The sequence below is a fragment of the Pseudonaja textilis genome, chromosome 2 (genome assembly GCF_049901715.1).
Source record: "Pseudonaja textilis isolate UNSWEBS1 chromosome 2, rPseTex1.2, whole genome shotgun sequence".
Classification (NCBI taxonomy): domain Eukaryota; kingdom Metazoa; phylum Chordata; class Lepidosauria; order Squamata; family Elapidae; genus Pseudonaja; species Pseudonaja textilis.
Window position 1 is genome coordinate 58,809,828 of NC_141991.1, and position 26,671 is coordinate 58,836,498.

General features: G+C 37.7%; 1 protein-coding gene across 2 annotated transcripts; it reads right to left on the minus strand.

Annotated features, from left to right (window-relative positions):
* Positions 1-25,414, minus strand: POC1A (POC1 centriolar protein A). Of its 2 annotated transcripts, none has more exons than XM_026725029.2 (12): positions 25,273-25,414; positions 21,803-21,887; positions 20,987-21,158; positions 19,950-20,129; positions 18,841-18,948; positions 17,031-17,146; positions 15,310-15,443; positions 13,143-13,211; positions 10,949-11,101; positions 7,591-7,650; positions 6,234-6,389; positions 1-228 (listed from the first exon to the last, which is right to left on the minus strand). In XM_026725029.2, the coding sequence occupies exons 1-12, from the start codon at positions 25,288-25,290 to the stop codon at positions 130-132; spliced, it is 1,350 nt and encodes a 449-aa protein (XP_026580814.2). In that variant the 5' UTR covers positions 25,291-25,414; the 3' UTR covers positions 1-129. The 2 variants fall into 2 exon arrangements, with proteins under 2 accessions (XP_026580814.2, XP_087780134.1); XM_087924008.1 differs by lacking the exon at positions 25,273-25,414 and adding an exon at positions 23,959-24,090.
* Between the last annotated feature and the right edge of the window lie 1,257 nt (positions 25,415-26,671).

The window sequence follows — 26,671 nt, forward strand, 5'->3', positions numbered from 1 at the left end:
TTTTTAATAAGAAAGGAAAGTTTAATCTTAACCAAAATGTATTTACAAACATTATTAGCTATACAGTTTATTCTAATAAAATATGTAAAACCATTCATACAAAATGTATCCGTCAGTTTTGGGGGAGAATCAGGTAGATTTACTCTGAGCAATTTTTTGTTGATTCTCAAGACATTCCTTCAGCTTGTCTTCTGTTAATGTTAATCTCTGTTCTAGAATGGACACAGTCTGCAAAATAAGAAAGATAATGACATAATGACATAATGTGCTATATGTTTAGCATAAGACAACAATGTTGTTTAGTGAAAATGACCAAACTCTAAAGAAGAATAGGATACATGACGTATGTGTATGTAAATATATATATATATGTATGGTATTCAGCTTTGTTCGGGTATTTTCCCACGTCATTATTCCCATAATGACATGGGAAAATACCGAACAAAGCTGAATACCATACATGTAAGTACCCACAAAAACTTAAGAAAATATATGTGTGTGTGTTTGTGTTTTCTTAAGTTTTCGCGGGTACTTACATGTATGTATGGTATTCAGCTTTGTTCGGGTATTTTCCCACGTCATTATAGTCGTGCTTTTAAAGTTTCAGCAGAATCTCATCTGCCATCATCAGGCTTCTGTATAGTGTTCATCTGTGAGTCAGACTTTCACAGCCGTTTCTGTTTTAAATTTGGTGCTAGCCTACGCTGTGCCAGAATGGTTTTTTCTTCATCCTGATTGGTTGGGAGTCTTGGTCTGTGTTCATTGGTCTTGGCGTTTGCTGTGTTCTGATTGATTGGTGTTTCTAATATCTTCTGTCTGTTTTGTGGCTTTTTTCTGTCTTGATTGGCTGGCAATATTGTTTCCTGTATTGGAGGCTTTTAGTGAGGCTTGGGTCACTAAATATATATTAAATATATATATATTATATATGTATGTATGCATGTATATATTTTATATATTAGTTTTTTTTTATATATATATATGTAAATATATTATATATATATGTAAAGAAATGTAAATAAATAAATTTAATAAAAATATAAGTAAGGACTTAGTAAACAAGCAATATATTTCTAGTAAATGAATCGAATTGCACACTGTTATGACAACGCTGTAAAATGTAAGAACTTGTTTCTCTTTTTAAAAAATTTCTTGAAATCTTGAATAAACAAATATTTTTTAAATGTAAAAAAAAGACAACAATTTCAGGTAACTACTTAGAACAAGTCAGATTCATGTGAGAATTACATCTGAATAAATATATGTAAGATTAGGCTATGCTGCCCATCTTCTTTAAGGATACCATGGGCTGTTTTTTTCTAAGAAAGGGGTGCAATAGAGTAAACTACTAAAAGCAATAAACACACAGAAAAATCATGCACCGGCAAAAGCACAATATTACATAAGAAAACATTTCACCACATTACATATCAAATTTGCTGGCCATTTCCTAGAACTTAATGGAAAATTATTATCCAAAATAGAAATGTATATAATCCACTAAATAATTCATTATCTTAATCATTGGGAAAAACTAACATGAAAAGAAAATATGGTGTTAATTCTACACCAAGGCCAGCAGGTGGAAAGGATGGAGAATTATCCTTTTTTCCAATTTTGCTTCTTCTGTTAGTTGATCTTACAGCTTCAGGAAGAACAAGCTTGCTCTTTTATATATTTGTTTCACTTCTCCAGCACAGGTATTGTCGACAAAACATTAAACAATATTGCACCCAATCCCAAACTAAAAGAACTCTCTGATCATCAAGTATGGGGAGAGATTCTTTCAGAAATTTAGTGACTTCCCTTGCAATTCAAAAGCTTCCTTGAAGCAGGAGAAGAATAGGATTTTCAGAAGTGGCTTGTCCTTACCTGCTTCTCAGGGCTGAGAGAGTGACTGACTCAAGGTCATCTAGTTGGCTTTGTGCCTACATCAGAATTAGAACTCATGGTTTCCCACCTTTAGTCTGATGCCTTAACAACTAGACCAAACTGGTTCACTTTGCAAAAGTCTAGCACATAACAATGCCAGGCTCATATATAGTACCAAGAAAGCTAAATTATCATTTTTCATTAGATACCAAATTATTACACACTTAGCAATTTATAACATCTGCTTAAATATCTTACTGTCGTGAAGCCAAAATAATAATGGGAATATGATTCCTATTACTTCCATGTTGAGAGGCTGATGCTATAAGAATGCCATAAATCCCTATAGGTAATCATCAATTCACAATAATTGGCCCTGGAATTTTGGTAACTGAGCAATGCAGTTGTTAGGGTTAGTGAGTCATCACGTGGAGACCCAATTTTAAAACTGTTCTTACTACATTAAGCAAATCACATGGTTGTAAAGTGAATCACAGAGTTATTAAGCAAATCTTTAAGTCCACTGCAACAAATTAACTTTGCTTGTCGGAAGCTGGCTGAGAAGGTCACAAATAGCAATCATGTGATTGCAACATGCTGCAATCATCATAAATGTGAGCAGTTTGATAAGCCCTCGAATTCCATTCATCTGACTGTGGAATGATGCAATGGTTATAAATTCGAGGAAGAGTCGTAAGTCATTTTTTCTGAGTCCATCGTAACCTCAAACCATTTTTAAATGAACATTTGTAGGTTGAGGACTAGCTGTAGAGAGGAAATGGGCCAGGTACAGCTTGGGAAAATACTATGCAGGAAAGTTTGCTGAATGATACAGAGTACTCCACAATGGGATTGAGCAATCTGGCAATGGTTCCATTAGTTTCCTTAATTTCTTTTAAGCCTTATGACTGATTAAAAAAACACATATTTAAAATGATAGTGGCTATATAGTTCAGACAGATTAGAAAACAGAGTGATGCTTCTTCAGTGTAACATGGTATGTGACTAGATCCCTCTGCTGTTCATTCTAGGGTACTAATCAAAGAAATGCTAAAGGTACGATATAGTTCTTGCTTGAAACTTTTTCAAGTTCATTGCAACAAAGCTATTCTTCTGGAACTTGTCACCATGGAGGAAAAATTCTTACCCGACCCAAAATATCTTGAAGATTGGGGCCATCGTGCAGTAATGAAGCAAAATTTTCAAGTCAAAAAACATTTTTATAGGTACTAAGCATGGACTACTACAGATTGTATTTTTTTAAATACTGCAAATAATAAACATTACATACAATAAACACAAAGTAGTTTTGCGTACATGAATAAACTGCATACTATATAAACTGATCAGAATATCATTTCTCTACTACACTCAGTATTTTTACAATGTTTTTTTCAGGGATGGCATTACATATGTTCAGTAATACTCAAAAGTCTCCTGGATTATACCTAACCACATCCAGAATGGGCAGATAGCCATTTGTAATGTCACTGTCTTGGCTGAACTAAAAGTTTCTCCATCCCTAGGCCATGTGGCTTCGGCCCAAAAGCGGGCACCATTCATTCCGGCCACTCTGAAAATAGCACCTGTTTTCAGGACGCAGCTATGAAGCCAGGGATGCCACGGCACATAGAGGCCTGTTGTCCTTCCCTCACACGAGGCCCTTGGGCTCTTCTAAAGATAAATGTGCGTTTAGTGACAGGGGTTGGGTAGAAGGGTATGGGACCCAGTTGAGTGGGAAGTAGATCCAAGTCTTGCAGAGGCCCTCAGGGGCAGGAAGCGGAGCACAGGGTGCTTCAGTGTTGGGGAAAGCCTGGGACAGGCAGGCCTGGGCCTGGGCCTGTGCTAGCCCTCCTATGGCCTCCCCCATTCCTGAGGCACCCCACGCTTTACTTAATGATCTGCACGGTCCTTTGATGACTACACTGGGGAGAGTAGAAATAGCTGAAAGCAGCGAATGCAGTGCAGAAATAAAACATTGGATTGCGCAGACATGATGAACAGGAGTTGAATATGAAAAAGCAAGGACATTAGTCTGGCAACCAAATCAGGTTAGTCTGCTCTATTGTGTCCCACATAGCTGCCTATGGTTGTGAAAGCTGGACCTTAAAAAAGCACGACAGGAAAAAAAAAAAGACTCATTTGAGCTGTGGTGCTAGAGAAGGCTCCTTCATATTCCTTCGAAAGCAAAGGTGGCTAACAAACAAGTACTGGACTGCATAACACCAGGCATGTCACCAGCAAGCAAAATCATAATACTACATCTCAATTCTTTAGCCATGTCATGCGGGGGAATTCACTGGAAAAAGCAATTAAGCTTGGAAGAGTTGGTGGTAAAAGGAAACCAGGCCACGAAGGGTCACGGTGGCTGGATACCATCAAAGCGGACACCAGCCAGAGCATAGAAAAACTCAAAGAAGTAGTGCAAGATGGGAAGAAGGGTCGAGACCTGGCCCACAGAATCACCAAGAGTCGTACACAACAGAATGGATAACATCATCATCATCAAGTGATCATGTTGCTTAATGACCCTAACAACTTGCAAACATAATGGGCAGGCTCCATTATGGTCATAGGTTGAGAACTACCTATAGGGCCATATGCCTCACGTCAATCCAAATGAATTCCCAAAGCAAAATTCTTTTATGAAATTTTCTCAGAACTCATCTTTAGGCCAACATTTCTAAGCATAAGAATCATACTGGAGCCTTGACTGTACTATTCCAATGTGCTCCTTCCCTAAGACTTTTTAAGACTGAGATCTGATATTGGGAAGACATTCTTTTTTCTTTATCTGTAATCCAGATGTGGAAAGTATCACACCATTCCAGCCCTCTTATTTCTACTAATTACCATCTGCATGTAAACACTTTCATATGTGCACGCATATATATAAATACTGTATATATATATATACCTGTATATATTTATTTAAATGTAGCAGAAGATATATTCCCAAAAAAGCTGGTTGTGGCAAAAGTTGAATTAATTGAATTAATGACTACCCGACCCACGTAGATCAATTATTCTCTTGACATGGAAATATACAACATACCTTTGAGAAGGGACTTGAGCATTTAGAAGTTTCCAATCTGAACTAGCTCTATGCCAGTTAAAAAAAGTAAAGAAATGGGAAGCCTGGTAATCTCTTCTTATATAAATGTACTAAACTTTTCCAATCAGACAGTCCAACTTTACAGAAAAGTCACCTCACAATTTTCCAAATAGGGGCATATATAAATCTATTACTACCACCACCACCCACAGTATCTGTATACGGAAAATACTGTATAGGAAAATACTGAAGGCCACGAGCCTCTGTGGCATGTTGGCCAAGGTTCACTATCTCTAAGCCAAACCTCTCTCTCCTGTTGTGGGAAAAAACTGGATAAAAGAATGGCGTATATGCCCCCTTGAGAAAAAAATGAAATACAAATGAAAGTTAAAATGTCAAGCATTTTGCTATGGACACTTGTTTATTAGATATGTATACCATCCGTCTTGTTTAGTGGCAACCAGCATATAAGGCAGGAATTTGCTGGCTATGAATTATGCACACAAGCTAATTCCAAATGTTAGCAACTTACAGGCAAAGAAATGAAAAATGCTATGAAAATCAGAAAATTCTCCTTTGCCTTCCATCACTAATCCATTGCAATGCAAGGCAAGTATAAAAAGCATTTTCTGTTTGTGACTTAACTAGCTCGATATCCGTGTTTTGCTATGAAGCTATGCGGTCAGGCTTAGTTTTGGGGGAGGAAAATAAGGGGGGGAAATTCTGCCTCTGCCCGTCAGCATCCATTGGTATTCATCTGGCTAGCATCCTGTCAGTGTGTGAGAGAATTGAGGGCTGTTTGGAAACTGAAACAGTATTTGCAGCGTGAGCAAGAAGAAGACAGCAAAGAGCCTGGGTGTGTCTTAGCACAACCGTTCTGTACTAAAGCTGCTTGGTGCTGTGAAAGTAAAACTGAAATTCTTCTCCTTTGCTTGTGTTTTGCATTTGGAATAGATTTCTTTTCATGTGGGCAGAGGGAGTAGAATTCCTTTTATCAGAGCATCTAATATACGTAATACTAATGCTCTGACGATCATTTTGAAAAATATTTTCTTAGTGAGCATCTAGAAGCCAAGAGGAACATATGTGGCAAATTTCAAGTTTGTAGGCTTTACGGTTCTGGAGATTTTGTGATGATGCATGAGTGATATTTCGCTTTTATATAGAGAGATTTTCATATGTAGTTACCCAGAAGTTTCTTCATCATATTTCTCTCACTTATTTTTCCATAACAGCATGACTCCATTGTTATAAAAACTATTTATAATATTATGACACTTCAACAAAATGCCAAAGTCTTCTTTACCTGAGTGAGGACATCCAACTGTCCCACGATGTGCTGGAGAGTAGTGGTAAGCCCAATCTCATCAATTTGTACTTGCTGTCTTTGCATTAGTTCTGCCGTTCCAGCTTCTTGAGTTTTTTGTCTAACTGGAAAATCTCCAGAATCCATCCCCACTTGCTGGAGGATGAGAGATGCAATGAAGGTAATGAAATAAAAGACCTGTCACTCTCATGACATACATATTTAAATTGGCACATTGGCACAAACATGTGCATAGAAGCTTAAGACACAGAAGAACAGGTGCCTAAACCACAGAGCTGTGCCAATGTTGCCTTCAACCCCCATAGTCGGGGAACAATGATCTGGAGGAGGAAGCTGTTTTTGCTACATATCTTCTCGTTCAGGTTACCGGAGGAAAATGGCGACAGCTATTACCTGCAACTCATGTTTGGGACCTCCAAGAACTGAAACAGCAAAAGAGAAACCTGGAGCAAAGTGAATGGCAGAAAGGTACAAGTCCCAAAAAGCTTGCCAGCCAGCAGGCAGGTAAGTGACTGCTGTGGTACAAATCTGTTGTGGGTGCACCAAAAGATGGGAAGACATGCAAATGGCTGCTGCAGGCAAGCACAAGTGCAGTTAGATGTGATGGGGAGGGATGGTGCGCAGGAAAGTGGCAGGAACAGGAGCAATTTACTGGGGCAACTTGAAACCTTCCCTCTGGCTTCCCCATTGACTTACTTGCAGAAAGCTAGCAGGAAAGGTTGCAAATTGCAATGACAGGAAGATGAGAAGCTGCACTTGTAGTAAGTGCAAGTTAATTGCCAGGCGCCTGAACCATGATCACATGATCATGGGGTGCTGGGACAGCTCTAACTTCAGGGACTGGTTTTAATTACCATTCATTTAGCATCATTCTAAGTTCAGTCACTGAACAAGTGATCATTAATTGAGGATAACCTGCATATAAATATGAGAAATATGTCTTTATGAGTTTGTGGGTGAGCTTTCATCCGTATTCTGATGATACCCAGCTATGTATCTCCATCCTTGGTGGGACACCAGATTCAGCAGATGAAGGAAAATCCACATAGGTCCATTTTTCACTTTGGGCATATCCCCAGAGAGAAAATAATGAAAAAGAGACAGAGAGAGTGTGGGGGCAATTATAAACTCTATTAAGTTAAACTAAATTTAGTTTTGTCCTGGCCCTGACCATGTTTGGGAGTCCAAAGAATGTATGTGGCTCTCATCTAATAAAAGAAGATCCTTTTCCTGTTAAAACGTTGTACTGTAAATATTTTTCATTTTTAAAATATTTTTCAACGTATTATAAACAAAGCAATAGTGTCCTAATAACTAGACATTCAATTTGGCTTACCTTTTCATGTCTGTAGTTTCCAGCTTTTTGTTGCTCGCTATAGCCAGTGTCCATTGGTTTCTGCAACCAAACATTTGAGAAGAATCTGTGTTATTCTACATGCTTACAATTTCACTGTAAGCATCCAGATAATCAATCTGCTTTCCCCAAATCTCAAGTCGCATACCATCCCTTACTTTAACAAATGTCCCATCAATTAAAGAATATCATCTGGCAGGCCTGCCTGGTGGAACATCAACTCCCACCCCCAGGTCAGACTGGCTCTGACCCTAATGGACTTTTCCAAGACCCTGAAGACATCATTGTGTTTTCAAGCAGGGAGAGTCAGTTAAATGGCTATACTGATGGTTGTTTGGGTGTCAGCTATTTATTTTGTCTTCTTGTTGGCTTTGTAACAAGTGAACAAAGTGAACGGAGTCACTTTGATGAGATGGGCAGCCATTTAAGTCCTGGCTGGCCTTTTCCTCTGTTTATAGTGCAGCCATCTTGATAAGTCCTGATTTTAAATAACCCATGCTGGACTCCCACTGCCTCCTCTGGTTTTTCAAACCAAAGCCTCTCCAACTTTATACTCCAAATTTCATCATTTCAGTGAAGGAAATTGATGCCTTCAGATCCTGAATCAAGGAAATGTTCAAACTTGCGTAACAACAAAGTGACTGTTTGGTTATAAAATTCTTCTCCAGATGCACTTTTTGAGCTCTACAGTCAATATTTAAAAAACTACATACAAACTATTTGGAAGGGAAACTATGTAATTTATACTGGTGAAGAGATGACACTATTTTAGTTCAATGTTCCAATTCAAAATTTATTCAGCACAATGGAATGTTTAATACTAATCGGAGATGGAATCAAAGCCAGAAAAATGTTAAATGGAAAGATAGAGAAATGAGCATTAGTTCAATTATGAGAATCCTTATTACCTAATTGTTTGTAATCTCTATTAAAATATTGGAATTGAAACAGTTGTCAGATAGAAAGGAGAAAAAAGCAGTCTTTCTCTGGAATTTTTATTATATGTCCATCATTCTTGTTAGTTAGGTTGGCCAAATTAGACAAAACAACGTATCTACAAAAATGTTCAAAACATCTATGCACTGAGGACTGAAGAAGAAATGTTCTTTACAGAAGTGTAAATTCAACAATAATCCTGAAAAACAAGTTCTAATGATTTTATTTATTAATTAATTTGTTTGCCACATCTCACCAAAAGACAATTCTTTTATCCAATATTAAATTATTTCACATATTTTCTACACTATAATTTACAACGAGACTACAAAATCTATCTGATAGGCATTAAATCCAGTTATTGTAGTATCAATACAATAGGTGTATTGTAGGTGCATCTTTTCTCTCAGGTAGAAAGCTGACAGGTAAATAAAGAATGGAGTCAAAGCATCTTTGGTCACTTCAGATTCAAATGCTCTTTACTCTTTGCCTTTGAATGTTTCATATAGTTTCACATTCTAAAGTTAAGCTGTCCTATCAATTATTTTTATTTTTTACCCATTGTATTGTTTTTTTAAATCTATCTGTAAACTAATAATTATCTGTGACAAAAAATTATGTGAGAAATGCTAAGTAAGGGTCATGTTAAAAAAAAAACTAAAAATACAGAACACTAGACCTATTTTATGTTGCAATTTCTTTCAAACAGAGCTAAGAATTAGATCACTGTAATATGGTTTCATGGTTCAAAATGGCAGAGTGTATCAGAATAAGATTACTACAATTACTACCCACCTGCCTTCAGTTGAGAACCTGCATACTGCACGAGTCAAAAAGAGGCCTGTGAAAATATTTACAGACCCCTCACATCCCGGACATAAACTGTTTCAACTCCTTCCCTCAAAACGATGCTACAGAGTATTGCACACCAGAACAACTAGACACAAAAACAGTTTTTTTCTGAAAGCCATCACTCTGCTAAACAAATAATTCCCTCAACACTGTTCAACTATTTACAAAGGGTACACTACTATTACTGTTAATCTTCTCATCACTCCTTATCACCCATCCCCTCCCACTTGTGGATGTAGGATTGTAACTTTGTCCCTCGTATCCTTACGATTTATATTGACTGTTTCCTAGTATGATTTGATTGTTGATTGTACCCTATGACTATCATTAAGTGTTGTACGTTATGATTCTTGATTCCTTTTCTTTACGTATACTGAGAGTATTTACACCAAGACAAATTCCTTGTGTCCAATCACACTTGGCCAATAAAGTATTCTATTCTATTCTATTTTAAGAAAAATCAACATGCACAAGCCAGATTGTTAAACCCATATTTTCAGTTCTATCCACTAACACATGAGCTTCTTTCTAGTGTTTTCCTTGTAATAATAGCACCCATCTATCTTAACTCAAGTAAAATTTCTAAAGTTCTACAACAGTTAAAAACTTTCAGTTATCAAAAACAATCCTTTTGAATTCTCTTGATCCTTCTGAGTGTGAATTATCATCACTACTGACAGTTTTCAGCAATTATATGGAGAAAGCAAACAAGATGTAAAGTGCTGATTATACTGTTAAATTAAGATTGGGAGAATCTAACTTCAATTGCTCTTCAGACTAAGACCTTGTTAAGTTTTTAAAAAAAAAACGCCAATTGCATTTTCTCAGGCCAGCCTCCTTCCTGGTTGTATTACAGGTAGTCCTTGACTTACAATCAAACATTTAGTTCATTTACAGTGTCTTATGACTGTTTTTCATACGTACAACCCTCGCATTATCTCCATCAACATGTGATCAAAATTTGGGCTCTTGGCAACTGATTCATGTTTATGACAGTTTTAGCATCCTGGGGTCATGCAATCCCCTTTTGCAATCTTCTGACAAGCCAAATCAATGGGGAAGGCAGATTCACTGAACAATGTGACCAACTTAACAACTGCTGTGATTCACTTAGCAACTATGGCAAGAAAGACTGTAAAATGGAGAATGATTCACTCAACAGGTGTCTCACTTAGCAACAGAAATGTTGGGCTCAGTTATGACCACAAGTCAAGCACTGCCTGTACCATATTAAATAAATATATTAGTCTTATTGTCTAAGTTTGGTGTAATGATTAAGGCATCAGGTTAGAAATGATACCAGGAGTCCTAGTTCTGCATTAGGCATGAGGTCAGCTGGGTGATCGTGGGCCAGTCACTTTGTCTCAACTCTAGGAAGAAGCCAATGGCAAACCTCTTCTGAAAAACCTTGTCAAGAGATCTGCAGAGACTTGTTCAGGAAGTTTCGAGAACACCAGTGAACAGAAGAAAAAAAAAAAATCTAGGAATGCAGGATATAATGTTGTTTCAAACCAGAACAGAAAAATCTAGAATACCAATTCCATCAACTTACCATACTGTTAAAGCAGCCATTCATATGCATAATGGCATTCTGTGTTTTTAGATTATTACCACAATCACTACCATTTGCATTCATAGTATACTTCTGGGCTTGTATTGTATCACCATAATCAGCAGCATCAAAGTTTGTCTTCCAAACCATTACCTATAAAAGTAAAATTTACAAAAATATGTAAAAATGTTTAAATAACCCACTCAGGATTATAAGAATAACACCTCCAGAAAGGGGAGCTAACTAATGTGTACACTTTTTACTCATTTTAAATATTATATAATTCCACTTTTCACTCATTTTAAATATTATATAATTCCGGTTTTAACAGAAATGGATTTAAAAGATTTCAATCTGAGATCCTAAATAAATTTAGTATTAAGACTCTCTTGGATAAATATTATATTAAAAACCATGGTATAGGTATAATTGCTATTTTTTTAATCTCAAAATACTTTTCTGTCTCATTCTTAGTCCCAGCTTCTCCCTTCTTGTTAAGAGTGCTAATTTAGTTTTTAACAAGCAAAAATTAAGTTCCAAGTGCTCCTAGAATTATCTGTGCTCTCCTCATACAAGTGATTTCTTTGAGAATATCTGTAAACGCAAACTACTTCTCATCCAGCTTCTCAAAGGAAAAACTGTAGGGTATGCAAAGCCCAAGCCACCAGAATTAGAAGGTGAATACTTCCAAATACTGGCTGTTTGGGAGTTCTGCTTTTTCTATGTAAAAATAACTCCATAGAAGTACTAAAGACATTAATTTTGTTTTAGGCGATGCCCTAAAAATGTGATGGCGTATCTATGGCATGCGTAGCACTCAGAGGCATTTGTGCCGGCATGCGAGCCACAGGCAAACTTACCTCACTGCGCATGTGTGTGCCTCACAACTGATTTTCTGGTCTGTTTGAGGCCTTTTTCGGCCTCCCAGAGGCCTGAGGAAAGCCTTTGCACGCCGAAAAATAGGCCCATTTGTCACTTCCTGTATTTCCGGAAATACCGGAAGTGACTAAATGGGCCCATTTTTTGGCCTGCAAAGGCTGCACAGGCTTCCCTCAAGCTTCTGGGAGGCCAAAAAAGGCCTCAAACAGGCCGAAAATCAGCTGGGAGGCACAATGTGGGTAAGGGGGTGGGGGAGATGATTGGGGGGTGCACACATTGCTTGCTGGGTGCTGGCACATTAGCGCAAGTGCGCACACAATTTTTGGCACAGGAGCCCAAAAAGGTTAGCCACCACTGCCCTAAAATAACAAACATTCATAAGAAATAATGGGAATTGAATGCTTCCATCATAAAGATATTTTCTATGCTGCGGAAACAAATTCTTTCTGAGAGTTGAGGACTTGGAATAAACTGATAGGCATGAGACTTGGAGCAGAAGGCCAGGCATGGCATCAAAATGATGGATCCTATAGGCCTGATATACTACTAGAGTCATCACTATCAGCAATTCCAGTTTTCTCTTTCTTAATATGATTAAATAATTTTTATTTAGGAAGTTTCAAAAATAATGTGAAAAGGATGCAGATTTAACTCATTTTTATATCTGCCACATGAAGTATGTAATTAAAGCTAATAAAATATTCATTTTGTCACATGTGAATGTATCTTCTTCCCAGGAAAGCCCAGAACCACTAATAATAAAATGAGGAGCTTTAACATTGACACTTCTAAAGCATTAATGTAGCCCTTTCCATATGTCTACTTCACAGAATTCCCAACTCTTTTGAATCAACGGGCACATTTTCTAATTTCAGAGTAGGGCACAAATGCTCACAAGCACTGGTTGATGAGTGGATGGTTTTCTTGACAATTCACAAAATAATTGCCACAGCAGGTATAATCTGTTATAAAACAGCAAATGATTAAGTTGCTCCCTGATGCACTCTCTAAGACAATTACTGAAGGCATAATTAGATTGGTTAGCATGGGAGCATCTGTTTGCAACTCCAAAGCCAAATGCATCTTTTCCTGTGGGTTCAGTGATCACAGGAAACAGCACAACTGCTTCAAGGAGTTGCAATTAGAGCACTATATAAGCACACTTATGCATTCCAAAGAGCCTTTTTGCCTTGGAATCAAACAAGTTGTCAGGATGCCTGTTTTAAAATGGCCACAAGTTGCACAGTACTTGTGAGCATACACCATTTCTGTCCTAAAGGTATACCTGTTACAGAATTATTTAAAAAGGCAGTACCTGCTCATCAAAACCTCCAGATGCAAAAAAATCTCCTGTTCTTGAAAAAGAAACACAGGTAGCTGGTCCCTATAAAAAGAACAACCATTTAGTATAGATTGGAGGTACTAAATATCCATATGAAAGCCTTATGTGGATGGCATATTTTCCCTATTACAATACCCACACCAAGCTATTTGAATAACAATATTATTTTTGATTTGATCTATATAGAACTTGCATATAAATAGTACATACAAAAATAGTGCTGTTTTTATTAATGGTAGTCTGCATTGTATTCTTTTTAATTCTATCTTGTAAATTGCCTTGAGATCACTTTATTTTGAAAATCCGGCATGAACTCATTTTAATGAAAATAGTTAAATACAATTGTACTTGATTTTCCCAAGAAGTCTTTGTTTTTCCTAGATCACTTTTATTTCTAAGTCATTCACAACAGTATCCATCCCACTGAACAGCAGTAATTTCCCTAGGAGATGATAGATGACTGATACATAAAGCATGAAGCGTAGTTTTCCTACTAAGCACGTATCAGCAATGGATCTACGCATTCATTCCAAGCCTTGTTTATAGTTTAAGGGAAAGTACTCCACAAAAGAAGATACTGTACTTAAAATTACAGTCAGAATATATATATATCAAATTGTGTGGCTGTAAATGTCAGCAATTAAACTCCATCTCCCTAACAAGCTTACTGGTTTGAAAAGTAAGCACCATTATAAAAGACGGCAATGTAAACTTAGCAGTATTCTCTATGTAATCAACTGGCAACTTATTCCGGTACAGAAATACATTACGTCAAAGTACATTTAAGACATCTTGGCCTTTTCCTATGAATAAACTTCCCAGAGAAGTAATCAACTGTTAAGATTATAAACCATAGTAGAGCTAAGCAATGTCTTTAGTACAAACATGCAAAGTGTAAAAATTTAACAAGCTCTTAATCCAATTGACTAATATTACTTGCATAAGTAACACTTAATTATTAATACTTGTATCTTTAAATCTACTTTTATCTATTGTTAGAACTTGCTAAAGAGAACTTGCTAAAGTCAACTATAATGCAGATGACAGATTTCCAAGTACACAGGAATGAAAACTGGGAGAACAGACAGTCTCAGAAATGTTAGATTCAAGTATCATAGATAAACATTTACAACTTTAATCAACATTAAATCAATGGTTAATTAGAGTTGAAAGATATAAAAACTGCATTCTATCATTACACCACAGTACAACAAGAATTATGGCACAGATCCTTACACACTATGCTTTTTTCAAAGAATTCTCCCCTCCAAAACTCAAATAACCCTCCGTCATAATGGTCCCTTCATGAAATACTGCCACTACACCAGTGGTGGGATTCAATTTTTTTTACTACCAGTTCTGTGGGCGTGGCTTGGTGGGCGCAGCAGGGGAAGGATACTGTAAAATCTCCAGTTAGAAGTGGTACTCAAAATTTCTGCTACTGGTTCTCCAGAACTGGTCAGAACCTGCTAAATACCACCTCTGCGCTCTACACACACACACACACACATACACACCCCACAAACTTGCCTGGTATCAATTTTTATATTTTTGATGCCCAGCATTTCATTTTTTATATAGTATTTTTTTCTCCAACATACTTAACTTGTTTTAGCTAGGTTTTAATGGGTTTTGTGCCTTTTAAAATTCTACTGAATTTATAGTTACTGGGTTTTAATTGCATTTTTATTATTTGATTTTATTTTATTAGAATTTTAACATATAATTTTTTGTGAGCCCTGAAGTTAAAAAGAAGAGTGATCTTTTTTAGAATGTTGTATGCTATTAATCAAACTGCTACATGAGGTTTTTTTTTTAATAGTTCTTGGGAAAATCTGAAATTCTGAGGAAATGTTGGAGCATTTTTTAAAAATCAATACTTAAAATCAATTGATTTTCAGTTCAAACATAATCACACCAAAATATGCCTAAAAACAGCTGATTTCCTATGACTTTAGAACAGGATCTAATCTCCATGTATTTCAGAAATGTCCCATCTGAAAATTGTGTATTTTTGTAATGATACCTGTATGTAAAAGGTATAAATGAATCCATGTGTAATAACTTCTGCTATAGAATTGTTTACATAGTTATTGCATGCACAAATGCAATATATTAGTTCCGAACCAGCTCTCCTTACCTGGTGACCATGTAAGGTGTACAATAGCCTGCCTTCTAATAAATCCAATATTTTTAGTGTTGAATCATTAGAAGCAGTAATGAGGTAATTTCCAGAGGAGTGGAAGGACAGACAATTCACTGAAGCACTATGAACTATAGAAAAAGGGGGAAAAAAATGCATGTTACATTAAAAAAAAAAGGAAAGTAGTCCCTGCGGATTTTACTCCACTGGTCTTTACCGACTATAGGGGCGGTGCTCATCTGTTTCAAGGCCAATGAGTCAGCATTGCCCAAAGATATTCTTGTGGTCATGTAGCCAGCATGATATCATGGAGTGCTGTTACCTTCCCACCGAAGCAATACCTGTTTATCTACTCGCACTTGCATGCTTTTGAAATTCTGGATTGGCAGGAACTGGGGCAAGGACGGGAGCTCACTCTATCACATGGTGCTCAGGTTTCGAACCTGGGCTGCTGGCTTTCCCAGCCAACAAGCCCATCATCTTAACTACTGAACCGCTTGCCACCTTATGTTACATACATTCATTTAAATTAAAGATCTAGAGAAAAGTGAAAGACTCATTCTAACAAAAAAGAATTGGAAAAAATTAGCTCTTAATTTGTTATAGAATAGCTTCGCTCTCAAGCATCCTCATATAGAAAAAACACTCGTGTAGTTTTATGTGAATAGTAGTAACAAAGGTGAACTTTGGACAGATTAATGGCACTGCTCCTCAGAAATGTCCCAAGTACATCAAAGAACTGTGAGTTCTAGGCTTCTTTTAGGTATAGAAGCCCCGAGTGACTTTGGGCTAGTCACTCACTCTCAGACCAACCCACTTTACCTGCTTAGCTCCCTCCCCCCATATCTGCCTTTTTGGCAACACTGCACCCTGCCTTGTAGCCCCGAGAAATACAACCTTAAACACTGCAGCAAAAGTTTACCAGAGAAGCTGGGTCCGAAAAGGAGACCACAAAGTCAATGCAGCACTGGGTGCAAAAGGAAAACAGTTGATGCACGGAACTGGGACAGAAGGCAGCTGGGGAATACAGAATACATGCTGGTGCTTTTTAAGGCTTCCCCCTGGAATTAATTTGAATTGGAGCGGGTACTCCCTTAATGAACTGTGAAGCCCAATTAATGTCTGCAACAGGGAAGACTGGGATTGGCATCATAAGTCAATGAGATCAGGTGATGCCTCACTTTGTGACTGCACCAACTTACAATGGAAATCCCAGTGCCAATTGTGGCTGTAAGTCAAGGACTACCTGTAGTCATGCTTCATTGTGAAATAAACATATACACTAAAGACATAATATCATTACTTTTCAAATATTTAACTGCCTTAAGTTAACAGTACTATCCATACATAATAGTACAATCAGAAAGGAATTGGGGGCTGCATTGTTTTAAAAAAGTATGTTTTTATATAAAAATGATGTCCACGTACTGCTTAACCTTCGAAACAAAATTCTTCATGCCGTCAAACATGAAAAAAATATATCAAAGCAGCATGCTTTTTTCATCATTGGGAGTTTATTGTTGTCTGAAACTCTTTCAATAAGCTTAGCAAATATTCTGTTCACTGGTTACATGGTTTATGTTGCTCCCATAACTACAATGCAATGAATGAATTAGAATGGACAAAGTATACAGAAAGCACTAAGCTAGACTCAATCAAATCACATTATGGTGTGCAGCAGTGAGCACAGCCAGTCTAACAGTGCACAGGTTGCTTACCTTGATAATGTTGCAGCAGCCTGTTCATCCTAACGTCCCATACTTTCACTGTGTTGTCAGTGCCCGCTGAAGCAATGGATGTACCACTGGGATGAAAGTCTACGTGTGGGACAAACCTGCAATGATTAAAAATTAGGAAAAAGATCTAAACCAAAAATGAAAAAAGTTGTTTTAAAAGTTACACGATTGTTCTGTTCCCTATAGAGTTTTTGAAAAGTGCTGCTTGACGAGTGAATACTTCTTAAACTTCCTGATAAGGCAAAGCAATCAGGGAATTCTCTCACTAAAAATATGTATCCGACAGTAGACTTCTTACCCCTTTAGAAACAGAGAATCTACAGAAAGGGTCATAATATTTGTGTTCCTCCATTTTCAGATTTGAAAACCTTCCATTGGTGGATTTGATCTCCTTGAAGGGAGGCATGAGCAATGCTCATCCCAGGGATCCTAGCCTTCTTGTAGCAGGGTAAAGCTACATTACCACAATGGGTATGCAGCTTCTTTATTTCATAAGGCTCAATGCAAGGGGATGGCTAAACCAAGGTCCAGCATTTAGTTCTTACATGTTTGGCTTTGATTCCCATTTAGAACTGCAAAAGAGTCTCGTGGTTACATGATGCTCTCTACCTACCCTATTTATTGTCATTAGAAACCTAAACAAGAGTTCAGTAGAAAGTCAAGTGTTTAATTAGGTCACCACAATAGCTTTAATGTTGAGTCTTATATAACCACAATGATTCTAACAACTGGAAATAGCTCCCAATCCATAGGAGCATTAGGACAAACTGAATCCCTGAATCAACGGTATGCACAAAGTCTAGTAACTTTTACTGGGGATCATCCTAAATTATGGGTATAGCTGGGTTTGACAGAAACTTGTGTAATGATGTGAGGTTATGTTTTAAATAAAATAAGCATTTTTATAAGGATAATGGTTGCACACAAGACTACAGTCGTTCATGAATTAAGGCAAATATACGTGGTCCCAGGATAATGTTGTAGGATCCAATCTGAATCAGTCTTCGGGACCAGAGGTTTTATCTTCTGAGCTTTCAGACTCATGCTGGAGCCCACCCTCAAGAATCTTCTCTCTAGCAAAATGTGTTAGCAGAATTCTGCTAGGGGAAAGTTCCCCGAGGATGGGCTCCAGCACGAGTCCAAAAGCTTGGAAGATGAAACCTCTGGTCCCAGTGACTGACCCAGATTGGATCCTACTACAGTATTTGCATAAAGTTTCACGCCTGAACACCCTGAAATTTAGATGTAACGCTATGAAAACAGCTTGGAATAAAGGGTACTTCTGTGACCTGTCTTTAGTGCAATTCGCTCAATAAATGCTAACTCTTAACTATAAAATTTATATTCAGCGTTCCATAAATCACAGTAAATTCTTCCATAGTTTTTTGAGAAGCTTTTCTGGTCACTTTCTTATTTCAGCCCACTAGTCTTTTGGACTAATTGTACCTCTAAGCTACCTTTATTATCTTTATCTCCAAGTGCCTTTTATGCCACTCACTAGTTTGGAAGAGCTAGGAAAAACTAGGGTTTTCATCATGTGTGGGTGGAAGGAGAAGCCCAGCAGTTCCACTAGTTGTAGAAATTGTTAGAATTTAACTTAAGTAATAATGCTTGTGGACTACTGCTTTGATTTTTTAATATATCAAAGTACATAAAATGCATTACAAAAATTGTTAAATTGATATGCTACCTGACTTAAATAAATGGTATAGCATTATTTTTAAAGAAATATTTCTTTACAGGCTTTAAAAAAATATAAGACAAGCCCCAACAAACTATAATTGATACTTGCCCACCATGCTCACAAAAAGAATGTATACATTCTCGGCTTGCTTTATCCCAAAGTTTGACTGTTTTGTCATCACTGGATGATACAATCAATCTTCCATCAGGAGAAAATCTGCAGGAGAAAAGACATTTGTGGAAGCACATTCAGTAATAGCCAATGGAAATTATATCTGAGTTATTCTCAGAGGAAAATTACTAGAATGGTGGCGATGTTACCTGGTTATAAGGGGCTCTGTGAACCATTCAGAGTGATATTTCACAAGCAACAAAAGCCCCCACCCAAACCCACTGCTTAAAACAGTGAAGCTTTGGACCCTCTCCAAAGTTCACTGTGACCACTTTGAGGGCCTTCCCACATTGTATATACATATATAAGCATCAAAGGCAGGGCTGTTACTAACTCCCCGCCTCCGGCCAAATGGTTTGCACAGCTCTAATAAATAATAAGACACTTGTTTTAAATCTTCCTCTGGCAAGCTATTATTTTATCTATTCTATAACCAGGACAATGGATTTCTGTTTTTTGACAGCTCATAATATACATTCTCAATCAGAGCTTTTATTTTTGTAAACATGTTTCCATTTTTTCCTCTCCTGTATGGTCTAAAATTCTAAGTATTAAAATGTATAAGAAAACAAGTTAGCAGTGAAGTTCTCATCATACCTATTTTAAAATTAAACCTATTAAGTTCAACAGTATTTAGCTTCAGTTGAAACTTTTTGGAAAGGCCTTCAGAAAAAGCATATTACACAACAGAATACATGCTCTATTACAGATCTTCACAGGTATTGTTTGAGAAAGCCCTAGTCAGAATCTTTTTCTGTTTCTGCAAATAGCATTGCACAGAGACAATGAGTGTGTGCACTGTCGGCCTAGCCTGCCCTCACATTTTTTCTGTCTCCCCTTAGTCTACATATCAGAGGAAAATCAGCAACAGTTTTCTCCTTCCAGAGTTTCCTCCAATGGATAAGCAGAGTGAGGCTGCAGAGAATTTAAGAACAAGGCAAGGTTACTGCACCTAGCTTCCTATGCAATATTAATCTCTAAGAAAGACTTGAACCCAACAATACCCTATACATGATCACAAAATCATTTTTTTAAAAAAGACTTACTTAGCGCAACGAACCCAGTTTATGTGCTGATTCAGGGAAAATAAGAATTTTTGCCTATGGACAGCCCATACTTTGATTGTTTTGTCATCAGAGGCTGTAACCAATGACAGGCCGTCGTTAGAAAAGTGAACGCTTCTGACTGTTGCTGTATGAGCCTTGAATGAAGTTGATTCTCCCTTGCTTAGTTTAGGGAAACAAACACAAAAAAATTATGTTAGTAACTTCTAAGTCATTCAGTAAATGTACACATTTGTTTTCATTTACACTTTTACATTAACAGAAATTTGTTGAATTTAAATTTATACAGTACAGTAAATCAAATATGAAAAGATAGAAGAAGGGAAGGAGGGAGGGAGAGGGGGAGAGAGAGAGAGACAGAAAGAAAGAAAGAAAGAAAGAAAGAAAGAAAGAAAGAAAGAAAGAAAGAAAGAAAGAAAGAAAGAAAGAAAGAAAGAAAGAAAGGGTTCTATTTCAATTTATAGGCTAGAATAGGTGATTAGTTTAATAGTGCTGCAAATAATCAACACTTGGGAGTAATAAAACAGTGACCTACTAAAAGTGCGAAGCAACAAAGAAAAGTAGAACATAATGTTAAGCATTTTCATATAAAAAGAAAGATATATGAAAACTGAGTAGCTCTGTAATCAAATGAGGAAAAATCACAATCAGGAACATATATAATTTCATCTCAAGAAAAATAAATGTATTGTGTCACCAACTAAATTTCATTTATTTATTTATTCCAAACACAGATACCAAGTTGCCAGCTCAGTGTAAACCGAAATAGATTTTCATGCAATAAGTAATGTATTTATCTTCTTACCATAGAGTTACAAACAGCAAATAACACATAAATCTTCCTAGTTCAGCATGCACTTGAAAAAGTGTCTGCTACAGATCTTTTTAAAAAAATCTTAACAATTCATCCTATCTTCCCAGGATGCATCCTGGATTAGAGGAGATAAATGAATATTTTTCTATTTATGTAAGAATGGAAATCTAGAAAAAAGGTAACCAATATAATTTATTATACTTACACACTTGGAACCCATAAACGAACTGTTTTATCTCTAGAACCTGAAGCAATCAGGTGGCCAGATGGTGAAAAATTAACACACATTACTGCATCTTTGTGACCCACAAAGCGATAGGCTCTCATCTGCGGTTTCATACTCCAGATCATCAAGCAAGAATCCATAGAGCCACTTACTAAATGAAATAAAAAATATATTTTTATTATATTTTTAATGACTAGAAGTAAATCTCTTATTTTACAAAGTCAGTGGAAAAAAGGAGTGGCCAGTTTCATCAAACTACCAGCTCAACAGATTTTCCTAATGTACTTCTGGAGGCTCTTCTTAAAAGTAGACAAGGAACAAATTGAAGAATGACAAACACCAATGTCATTCCAAGTGAAACTACCATTATAATTAAGACAGCAGTCTCCAAACTTTCTGGCTTTGTGGATAGGCAGGGGGAGCAACAGGTGAGCGCAGCTCCATTTGCGCAAGCGGCAGACCCACTACTCACCCAAGTGGAGCTGTGCGCACATGTGCATCACTTGCCACTTCTGCTGAATGGGCCTCAGTCCAGTAGTGGACCATGGACTGGATGTTGGCGACCCTGAAGTAGGAGGCACCTCCAATTTATCCTTTATTAAAATCACAATAATCTGTAGTATCCTTTCAATTCTCTGACACATATGACTTTGTGCCTAAGATTAACATATTTACAAACTGCTCTCCTTTAAAGTTAAATGAAATGTTTTAACAGTGTACATGCATGTCTCTGTGTGTAATCTGCTTATTTTAGGAAATAAACCTGAACAAAATGATGTTCAGAGAGTAACTTACCTAGCTGTTTCTTGTTTAGACTGAAATCCACGCTAGTTATTGCATCCCGGTGGCCTTTGAAATTCCTCTCCAAAGTTGGATCTTCCTATATAAATGTTATATTGAAACAAATGTTATCTAATAAGAATGCAAACATATTCTTAAAAATTCATGTATCTTGTGATGGGAAATGCAGGGGGAAAAGCCAATGCCAAGAATCAAATTCTGTACTCTGAAGTACTAAACTGTTTTATATTCTTAATTTAAAAAGTTATGTTCACTGAGTTTTAACTGGATCTGATTCCGATGAAAATTAAATCAATTACTTCAGATTTAGATTTAGAAAACAATTTTGATTTTGCCACACAGCTTATGGAACAGAGCAGGAAATACTTACAATCCTTCTTTAGGGAACAACAGAGATCCTATAATTTAGAAAATACATAGACAGTGCTCTAAATATAGAGTACAAAACATTGCGGTCTCTCCATGGCTCAAAAAAATCCACTACCATATTTAAATATTTGTTTAATGTGATTAATTAACCAAATTCTGAATTTAGCTTTCCTTCCACAAAATCAATATCAGATATTTATTGAGGGATGCTGTCAAAATCATTGTTTGAATATAAAAGAGAAAAATAACACAAAAGTAACCAAATATGTTAATTTTGGATTCTCCAATCATACTAGTCTTTTGAACAAACTACAATGTCTTGAGTTCAGATTTCGACTCTAAGCATATGGACACAACGATAACTAGGATTACCGTATTTCCCCATGTATAAGCCACCCCTTTTTTCCAAAATTTTCAAGCCCAAAAAGTAGGGGGGTGGCATATACAAAGCAGGTACACTTTTTATACGTGAAAAATGCATAAAATAATAAAGTAGGAATAAACTGGTTTTCCAGCAGTATGCTATACTTTTTTGTAAAAATTGTACGTGATGATACGATTACGAGTGCGAGTACGCAATAGAAATGCATACGCTAGGCATCGGCCTGAATGCTTCGTTCCTACTCTCGTTCCGATGCGTAGATTGCTAGCGTCGCCCGCACCGCTTTCGGCGTCATGACCGAAGTTGTAGATCTAGACGTCGAATTTTGTTTCTTTGTAAATTTTCTTTCTTCATAACTTGTTTCTCTAATAAAACATTTTTTTCAAAACTTCACAGTCCAAAAATTGGGGGGGTGGCTTATACAAAGGGGGTGCTTATACATGGGGAAATACGGTATACCCTACATTAAGCGAAAACCAAAGAAGCTATCTTTTGGCTTAGAACAATTAATAGACTCAGCCTAAGATTTGTTGCTGCAAGTCAAATGAAGTGGGCTTCATATTTATTATGTCAAGGTTTGAGCTAATTTTACCTCATCTTTAATAGCAATATTTTATGAAATACAGATACATGAAATCATAACATTACATTTTCACACCATACTTCCAGAAAAGATATATTCTAATTAGCAGCTCTTACAGCACTCTCCTAATATTTAGGATTTTTTAAAATAAAAAATATTTGGAATCGCAATATTCCAAAATTCATTTTTATAACTGTAATAGTAAACTGAGTTGTTAGAGATCACAATTAAACTGGCAAGCCAAGAAGCACCCATACAATGTCCAAATACTACTAACAGAGCAACAGGAAGAACATTTCTGAAGTATTTTCCCCTAAACTTCTGATTATGTACTTCAGTTAAAATGAATAGCTTCTATTCAGAAAGCAACTTTGTCATCATATATAAAGTAGTTATATTTCCAAGTAACTTCTTTTTTATCATATATTTAGAGAATGGTTCAGCATCAAAGAAAAGACTCTTGAAGCTTACAGCTGTGTAAATAAAGGAGTCTTAGCAATTATGATCAAGACATTTAATTTACAATAAAATCTGAAGCAAATTGATAGGGATAATTTATGATTCAGGTATAATTTGCTCAACATTGGAAAAACTAGATGCCATAATAATTGAGATGTGGATTAACAAGATGTCTTCAATTGCCACTTTAGAAAAAAAAAGTAAAAATAAGGAGACATCAGAGGCAGGAATCACAATTTCATCAAGCTTTGACAGATATAACACAGTAATATTTTACATACAACTAGTCCTCCACTACAATAGTTCATTTAGTGACTGCTGAAAGTCACAACGGCAATGAAAATAATGACTGATTACCATTTTTCATACTTATGACCATTGCAGCATCCCTGTGGTCATGTGATCAAAATTCAGATACTTGGCAACTGACTCATATTTATGATGGTTGCAGTGTCCTGGGGTCATATGATCCTCTTTTGCAACCTGACAAGAAAAGTCAACTAGGAATCCAGATTCACTTAACAACCATTACTAACTTGATTCACTTAACAACTGTGGCCCCCCAAAAAGCTGTAAAATGGGGCAAACTCACTTAACAAATGTTTACTTAGCAACATAAATTTTGGGTTCAATTGTGGTCATAACTCAAGAACCACCTGTATATGGTAAATTTGTATATGTACCCATCCTGCCTCTTTGTTTACATTTTGGTAAAATTTTTGCATTTCTCGTATCATTTTTCTTAGTACATCTTGGAATTATGTTAATTTAGTTACTTGATAATGTTTATCATACTTCAATTTAAAAAAAGAAAAAAAATCTATGATTCAGAAAGTATTTTTTCAAATAATTTACATCCATTTTTTTTTTACAACCCTCACTATTCTATCTGAGTAGCCTCCTGATACTTATTCCTCCCTCCAGGGGGTATAGCAGGAAAGAAGGGAAGGCTTCCTACAATTTTAATAAAGATGCATAGGTATACAGGAAGACGAATCTAGCACAGGGATTTGTTAAAGAGAAAATCTTAACTCCTTGCACACACATAGGTGTTACTAATAAAAAGAAATGGTGGGGGAGGGGGATGCGTCCTTCTAGGCCCAGAAGGGCAGGTCGGGCTCGACAAGAGGGTGGACTAGAAGACCTCCAGAGGTGCCTTCCAACTCTTGTTCTGGTATTGGCAAGCAAGCACAGTTAAACTACTTAAATCATCCAGAGCCTTAGAAAATGGTAAAGCGAGGGCGGGAGGGGGCTTTCTACCCAGATCTTTTTCTTCTCTTCCTAGGCGGAACCTCCCCTAGTTTGGAGGAACTTTAGACGCAACACTCAAGAGCGCGACTCAGCGCTGCTGGGATCTAGACTGATGTGGCGCGACTTCAGGATCGCCCCCTCTTTCTGCGCCGAGGCAGTAGTCCACGATTTGGGGTCAGTCACGTCGGGCTGAGGCAGCCTAACTTGGCTCAAATCACCGGCCCAAGCGCGAAGTCTGGCTTCTCGCAGATCGGCGGGCCTGGCTCTCTCCGCAGATTTGCTGCAGCGGGGCCGGCCTCGCCTTGATTTTTCCGCCGGCTCTCCCCCGTTATCAATCCATCCCCACTTTCTCCCTGCCTTGCGCGTTGGAGCCATCCGCCCCACAGCCAGCGCCGACATCACCTCAGCATGGCCCCTTACCAGGCAAGGGAAGGCCATCGCGCCCCGAGAGCCGCAGCGGAACCAAGGGCCTCCTCGACTGTTGCCGCCGGAGGGATTCAGTTTGCCCGCTCCTCCGACCGCCTTAGTAACGGCGTTCCTGCCTTAAAGGGGAAGACGGCGTGGGGGTGGGGTGGGGAAAAACTGTCCGCCGACGCAAAAGGGCCCATCTCGAAAGCGGCGCTTTAAAGTGGTCAGAGCCAACAGGAAATTAATTCCCTCTCGGTTTTCTGGTATAGGAAGGAAGTGAGGGAGACATTTCTCGGGTAATAGCCGGTGAAAGTTCCTGGACCTGAAACGTTGAAGAATGTCAGCTAAAAAGCCTGATCGCTGAAATGAGTTTATGATAGGGCTGTGCCCATAAGAGAGTAAATCAGAAAAAGGGCTGCTTATTATATAGAAGATATCCAGAATCTGCCTAGGACTGGGTCAATGTTTCTCAACCTTCACAATTTGCAGGTGAATGGGCTTCAACTCTCCAAATCCCTCTATGAACATACTAGTTTAACCATGCACTTTAAAGTTGCCAAGTTGAGAAATTCTGGCCTAGATAAGTGGAAGAAATTCTATCAGCTCTTTGAAATAACTGATTCCGCTTTGTCAGTAAATTTTTGTAACATTTTGGTGGAATCTTCTTGCAGCTTAAACCCTGCTTAACAAAATTAAGTGTTCCAGGTGAACACAGCAACAAGGCTCTATTTCATAGTAGGCATTACATTTTCCTTGAAATAATCTCCTTGTATAAAAATGCAAGTAGAGAAATAGGAACTACTTTGGTGGGAAGGTAACAGCATTCCATGTGCCTTCGGCATTTAGTCATGCTGGCCACATGACCATGGAGATGTCTTTGGACAGCACTGGCTCTTCAGCTTTGTAACAGAGATGAGCACTGCCCCCTAGAGCCGGAAACGACTAGCAGACTAGCATGTATGTGTGAGGGGAACCTTTACTAGATTTGCTGCCGCGAGCCAGCCTCGCTCGATTTTTCCACCAGCTCTCCCCGTATCAATCCAGCCCCACTTTCTCTCTGCCTGTGCGTTGGAGCCATTCGCCCCACAGCCAACGCCAACAACACCTCAGCATGGCCCCTTACTAGGCAAGGGAAGGCCATCGCGCCCCGAGAGCTGCAGCAGAACCAAGGGCCTCCCGACTGTTGCCGCCGGAGGGATTCAGTTTGCCCGCTCCTCCGACCGTCTTAGTCTCCATTTGAAAGAAGCTATAAACTCTTCCTTAAGCTGAAATCAAGCAGTAAACTGACACCAACAAATTAGCTCTGTGCCTCCTGACCTCTTTGGGTTACTGCGGGCACACCCTCTGCATACAAATCTTATTTTCCTCCACTACTAGTCCTGGTTCTCTCCCTGTAGAAAAATATTGGCAT

Coding starts and splice junctions, on each gene's coding strand:
- POC1A (XM_026725029.2), bottom strand. Junction 13,212..15,309: donor ACACCTTACATGGTCACCAG/GTAAGGAGAGCT, acceptor TTCTTTTTATAG/GGACCAGCTACCTGTGTTTC. Junction 229..6,233: donor AGTTGGATGTCCTCACTCAG/GTAAAGAAGACT, acceptor CTTATTTTGCAG/ACTGTGTCCATTCTAGAACA.